Source organism: Ostrea edulis, chromosome 3 (assembly GCF_947568905.1).
Source record: "Ostrea edulis chromosome 3, xbOstEdul1.1, whole genome shotgun sequence".
NCBI lineage: Eukaryota > Metazoa > Mollusca > Bivalvia > Ostreida > Ostreidae > Ostrea > Ostrea edulis.
This window is the reverse complement of record NC_079166.1, coordinates 86799653-86806466: the sequence shown is the minus strand read 5'-3', so window position 1 is coordinate 86806466 and position 6814 is coordinate 86799653. Positions and strand designations below refer to the sequence as shown.

Genomic DNA, 6814 nt, shown 5'->3' with positions numbered 1-6814 from the left:
CAGCTGGGCAGTAATTTGTTCTTTCTTATGTCCATTCACAAACTTTTATGGAGTGTGCTGTTTTCCATGATTATTGATGTTATCAATTATGATCTAAGCATATAAATTAAGTTAGTTCGAATCAGGCACCTTTATAGTAGTTTTCTTTAGGAGAAACTGAATACTGATATGCATACTCAGGGCTTGACAATAACTGTAACCTGCTAGCCGCGGATAATTTTAACTCGTGTTGAAATTTGGCGGGGGGGGGGGGGGGGGTGGTGGTGGTGGTGGTGTATATACGGTTTTCTTACCTTTAAAACTTCATCACATAGCTTTTAGAATAATTGGAAATAAAAAATTAGTTTCTTGTTAATTAAATTCTATAATATACCTCTCAAAGGACTAAAATTTAACATACCGTAACAGCTGACTCTGTAGCTTCTGTCTCGCATGGAACCTTGAGCTTCGTGTTTTACCACAGACATAGTACATCTCTTTTACGTAAGTGATCTTAACAACAGATCTTATTCAAGATTTGATACTAAAGATTTTGTTTCCAATATGTAATATCCCCAGTATAAGATCGAAAACGTCATCGCACTAGGTATCGTGTGCACGTGTTACACTCGACATGTTTGTTTATCGCCGAACACTATGCAGCCCTATTCAATGTTTTTAACCCTCATTTCTAACAATAGGTCATTTTTTCATTCATTTTCTGATAAATGTTTGAAGGAACTCCTTTCCACACATGAGCACGACTAACTCAAATTCTATTCTTCAATTTTTCTAAGTTATCGAGTAATATATATACCGTACAAAAACAAAACATATGAATGAGTAGTGCCTTAGTAGTTTTTTTAATTTTTTTTGTCAAAAACTGAATAAATTTGAAATTTTAACAAATTAATTATAATAATTTTTATAATTTTATTTATTGAGTAGATTTGTTAATCTATTTTCTTAAATCTTCTAATTAAAGACAAATATAATCTAGAAAATTAAATTTATATCAAGAATGATAACTCCAAAAACAATTTGTTACCCGCGGTCTCGAGTTTCACGAACAGCTGAAACCAAATTCATTTGAATTTCTTAAAGATGAACATGAACGCGAATATGCTGTCCTGTCCCATGAAACCAAACAAAAAACGATTCAAGGAGGGTTAACAAACGAAGAAGCAAATCATGATAAGAGAATGTATGCCACTAACACCGAAAAATGTCCAGTCGCATCATTATAACTTCTCATTAGCAAAACAGACCCGAACGCAAATGCTTTGTTCAATCACTGCACAAAAGAAGCGATTAATAATTTCAACGAGGATATCTGGTATTCAGAAAAAAACAGTGAAAAAATACCAGTTTTCAAAATTTATGTGCGACATATCTAGGAATGCCTCAGAGCTACAAGCATACAGGCACTTAGCGACGCAGAGGTAGAACTCCGTCATATCATGTTCATGAGCGGGTATAGCAACGAAGGATATATCCGTAGTTATGCCAGAAAATGCACAGGCAACCAAAAAATCGCAATCAGCAAAACATTGTCCAACTTGGCGTCAGCGAGCGATGGCGGTGCAGGGCCCAGCTGTGTTCCGGACGACCAGAGCACATACCTGCTTCAGCAAGCAATGTTCAAAGAACAAAATACAAAATTATCATCCAAATCATTTATCAACAATTCTGTTTTTCACAATTGTTCGATCAATGTTAATGTACATCCGGAGCTAGAGTAATGAACGTGTTGAAATCAACAAGTCCTAAATAAAATCACTCCGCGTGTTAATTACATGTACTTGTTTGTTTCTTGTTGATTATTGTTATTTACAATAAATTTAGCTTAAATATACATCATTTCTGTTTAAAATTGAATTATAAGCATCGGCTTTCATAAAGTTTGCGATGCGGTTTTTAGATTCATTTCTCGACGAACAAAAAAAATAATATACAGTCAATCCTATATAAAAATGAACTGATCGAAATTTTATCCACGAAAGTAAATTGTATTTTTTTTTTGTAGATCCATGTGTCCCGCCAAAAACTGGCAATATATACAGTAGTTGGTTTACAATATTTTCGCTAGATGTTCTGTGGAAAAAGATGTATACCATTTTCCTATACATTTTTAAAAAAAAATTGCAATATTCAATACAATATTGAATCTCTGGTAGATTCTATGACTTCCATTCGTTAAAGCAGATAAACCCTCCCCACTTTCTTTCCAAGACGTGCACTTCCAGGTGAAATCTCTTTGCTTTAATTTAATTACATCATTTTAATTTTCATTAGATCTATTAAACTCCATTCCTACGATTCCCTGATTTCCCACCTCGCCAACGGATCAGACGTTCGGTATTTCTTTGACACTTCCGGCTGCGCGCCACATACTGTGAGGTCAAGGGGTCAAGGGGAGGTCAAGGGGAGACAATCCGGTGTTTGGTGGCACGGTCAGTTTGTTTAGTGTCATCAAAGACACCGGACAAGGCACGGGAGTAACATTTTTCATGTACGATACATAGACGAGAATTCCAAGGGTATATGTATCTACTTACATTATCGAATAACATAATATTTGCAATGTTTGTTATAATGATGTTGATAACTCCCTTGTTACTATGTATAGGTGTGTCTTTTATTTAGATTTAAACGAAGAAATACAGTCGATGTGGATTACCAATGACGTGGCCAATATATTCTGGGGGAAACCTGGCTTCTTTGTAAACAATACTGATGACGTAGACGGGATATTTTGTAACTGGACAAGAGTAGAGGGGAAGTAAGGACAGACGCTACACTCTTCTCACTTCCCGTAAACCACCAATATACGCATGCCCAGTTGTTATATATATTTATATTACAGAATTAAGATAAGAAAGGATACACAGAATAGAAAGCTATTGGCGTTGATTTATTTTTATCGGAATCTGATTATGCTTCATTAGAGCTCGGATGTACAAGAAATGCACGCATTATTTTGAAGATTGTTTATCCTTTCTATTTTTCCACAGTATATGGGTAAAACAACATTCGGAACAAAAGCAGCTGACGGCATTCAGTGATATTCATACCATGCTGACTTCCGGTGAAGACATTCGGTGGGTGGTGAATTTAGGAAGCTGTAAATGTTCGCCAGATTCCGGTAAATGTCGGGAAGGGTCGTTTGGAAACACTGTAAGAGGTAACTATTTTAAATTCTGCTAGTTTCTAAACTTTCGTTCGGCAGTTAAATATTATTTTGTATTTTGGCGTTTCAAGCAGAATGAGAGGGAGATTATTGAAGCCATGGAAACACAAGTGTTAATCAAAGTGAAAGGATTTAACAGAAGAAAAAAATGCGCTATAAACAAATTAGATTTTAATAAATATTTTCCAGATTTCAAAATTCATCAGAACGGTTCTATAAGTTTCTCTTCCTCCATGACGGCGATTATTCCTCTTTCCTGGCGGTATGTCCGGTTTATCGCTTTCGGACACATTTACCAAAACAACACGGCCAGTTTCATGGTGTCCGAGTTAGACCCCACAACATGGGATAATGGCGGCAATTTCATGGTATCCTGTCCAATAGCCTCAGCCTACACGACAACAGGAGCTAAATTTTACATCAACAATGAATAAAAAGTCTGGAGAAATTTTGTGGATTATCATTTACCTAATAATTTGTTGCACCACCTATCCAAGTTTTTCTCACACGTCGTCCATCGAGGCCAGTTTTATATCAAATCTGGAATATTTCGTTAGAATTTTAGAACGTAGTGTCTGCTCCCGGCTTTCTGCCCACCAAAGTCAGAAAGACAATTCATTTTTTCCGCATTCAGAACATACATGCATGCAGCGTTTCCTACGTGTACATTCATTACCGAAATTCCATACACTAATGGTACTGTGAAGATGCGGGTGTCGATGGCGTCAAGTATTTCATGATATGACGTATTCTATTTCAAATGGGTCCCTGTATAGATCACGCATACCGTTCCCCATGCGTCACGGTACATCACGCACAGATAATTTTCTAACCAGAGTGTTAGGCCTTCATGAGTCTAAAGCGTTAAAGTTCACAGCAGCCCGTCTCGATTTAAAAAAAAAATTCATACGCAGAACAAGCTCTGACTTGCATATCAAATCAGTGGAGAGACAAACACCACATGCATGTGATAATGGTATATTGCTACATCAGTATGGGAAGTTGACGAAAGAGAAGCTGACGTCACTCGTTTGTCATAAAGTTGCCGTTAACACATATTTTCAATAAAATATCCAAGAATGAGGCAGACATGAAACACTTTGTCGGTCTTTTACATCAAATTCACTGGGGTATATCGTATCGACCTACACTGTATGACTGAAAATGATTATTGTTAATAGATAAAACGTCGTCGATACATCATGTTTAAAGTTTATACCAAACTTGTGGAGCACATCACTGTAGGTTGATAGAATATGACGTGTCATTTGAACGACCTATATCTATAAATATCTCTGTTGGAGTATTGTACTTTAATTACGTTCACGCTGACGTTCAGGGTGAGGTCAGTTCCGTTGCGTTGCGAAGCACACATTCACCGCGACCTTTAATCTTTATCCCGCATTCGGACCGAACCGAACCGAACCCTTGTATAATGTGTTATTTATATTTTTAGCACTGATTCAGTGTTGGTATCATTAACGTCTTATTCACTCTAATACATAAACATATAAGTAACAATTGATATTGTTAGAATACCTTAGATATGTATGATATCTTGAATACATTTGAAAGTTCGCGTTTCATATTGTAACGTACGACTGTGACGTCATAGTTACATTTGTGTATACATGGCAACAAACTCTGATGACTTCGATCCACATACGAGGTTCATTTACGGTTACGGGAATAGCCGAGCAGTTAAATTAGCCTCGAATGTATGACCGTTAGTGATATGTATACACGCCTAACATTTGTAATGCGGTAGTCGATCTACTCTACCGGAAAAACTGCCGTATTCAGAAAGTAGTGATCAACAAATGGTTTTTTTAAATGAATTTGTCGAGCTTTCCTTAGAAAACTGCCTTCTGTATTGGGGAAAAAACTTAAATCTCAAAGAGAAATGGTAGAAAACATTGAGACTGTCAGAGAAAAAATGTTAAATTGGACTGTATTTCGCGGGAGCTCTCAGTCGTTCCAGTTCATCAGTGACGTTAAAGGTGTTGTTATACGTCACTGTGTACGTAGTATGGCGGAAAACATCATACATCCGAGTTTAGATGAAATAGACCGAGATTTTCCGAGTGCTTTATCCCGCTACCAATATCTAGACATGTTAGTGTTTACATTATATGTCCACGAATCCGGAGGTCGGAGTTGTGTTATTTTGGTATGTCAATGTCTTTCTTGTGTGTGTCTTTTTTTTTCTTTTTTTTTTCTTTTTTTGCAATTTCACCCGAAAGTAAACAATGTAGCTTACACTTTATGCGCTGAAAGGTAAACATGACAAGGTTTAATGTATTATCTATAGGACAAGGTCATTCATCACGGTAAAACTTGCTAAAATTATATATGACCACGTTCGAAGGCAAAGAGTATGTTTCACAAACAAGTCTAGTCACAATGTAACATGGCGGGGTACAGCTTTTACATGTATTGCTGAAGCAGGTTGTACTTAACTACGAGCACGTAACGATTCCCTTATGTACCTGCTGTTGAAACGTCGTAAAATGTATCTTTGCGGAAGATATAAAGATTATTAAAAGATTCGTTATAAACAGGCTCCCGCCTGGTTGTTTTTTTACCTGTACTGTAATTTGATCGTTGGTATTCTGTCTGCGTGTAGGAATTTTTTAAGTGTAAAATATCGCTGTTGACATTAAATTGTATTTCTAGTGATATTTTGGTCGCTTTATTTTTCAATTTACAAACCGACGTTAGAAAAGTCAATTTTACAGAAATCATGCATTTAAACGTGTAACATGTAAACGGTTTACGAACTATGTGCTGCTAGTGCTGAACATTACACCTATTTAAATAAGTAGTAAGGTCCACATAACTTTGATCCGAGTGAACACATAAAGGAATTGATAAAATCAACTCCAAATAATGATGATAAAATTTGTACTTAATAGATTCTGGTATTATTGCTTAGGGTCAATATAGTTCGGGCGCATATAATCACCGCTAATCACCGAAATTACCAAATGAATGACCGAAATCACCAATCTAGTCACACATCGGATTTCATGAGGATTTGTAACAATTTTACTATAAAACCGATTATTGCGAAGCGTGAATCTGAGTTTCTTCTCTTTACAGAACAGTGAACTATAAATTGCCAGGAAGTTCCAAATGTCTAAGGTCAATGTGATAAACATAGCTGCAGTTACGGACATCCAAAGATGAATGATGCTGACTCAACTTAAAATTATTATCGTTGATGTTGTAATCATTAAATATTATTCTCTCGTGCTTTATAGTTCCGATAAAGTGAATGGCACATAATTTGAATGTTTAATATATGTTGGAAATAAACGTTTTCATGCTGTTTAGGAGCATGAAAGTGTCGACACGGGATACCTATACAGTCTGTGATGTTTGTTTAATGCATCTGTCTTGACTCTTTTGGTGAAGTTTTTTAATTACATGTATACAAAAAAAAAACACGAACTCGTAAAGAGAGTATACTATTCAAGAAATGGCCACATGATACGTCATGACGTCATATGTGTTAATTGCTGCAGTAGAAAGTAATAAATTATACAGAACGGATAGTCAATGTTTCGAGGACATCCCGTTAGTATTTAACATTCAGCCATACATGACTGTGCCAAATCGAAGAGAACTTCTGCCAGCAAACAT

General features: G+C 36.2%; 1 protein-coding gene across 1 annotated transcript; it reads left to right on the top strand.

Moving 5' to 3' along the window:
* The first annotated feature begins 1731 nt into the window (after positions 1-1731).
* On the top strand, positions 1732-3618 carry LOC125674565 (uncharacterized). Its single transcript, XM_048911729.2, has 3 exons — positions 1732-2761; positions 2994-3163; positions 3359-3618. The coding sequence occupies exons 1-3, from the start codon at positions 2601-2603 to the stop codon at positions 3601-3603; spliced, it is 576 nt and encodes a 191-aa protein (XP_048767686.2). The 5' UTR covers positions 1732-2600; the 3' UTR covers positions 3604-3618.
* The last annotated feature ends 3196 nt before the right edge of the window (positions 3619-6814 follow it).

Excerpts from the sequence above, each read along its gene's own strand:
- LOC125674565 (XM_048911729.2), top strand. The coding sequence starts at position 2,601 with ATGTATAGGTGTGTCTTTTATTTAGATTTAAACGAAGAAATACAGTCG. Across the intron at positions 2,762-2,993 it reads TGGACAAGAGTAGAGGGGAA|TATATGGGTAAAACAACATT; the intron begins GTAAGGACAGAC and ends ATTTTTCCACAG. Across the intron at positions 3,164-3,358 it reads GTTTGGAAACACTGTAAGAG|ATTTCAAAATTCATCAGAAC; the intron begins GTAACTATTTTA and ends AATATTTTCCAG.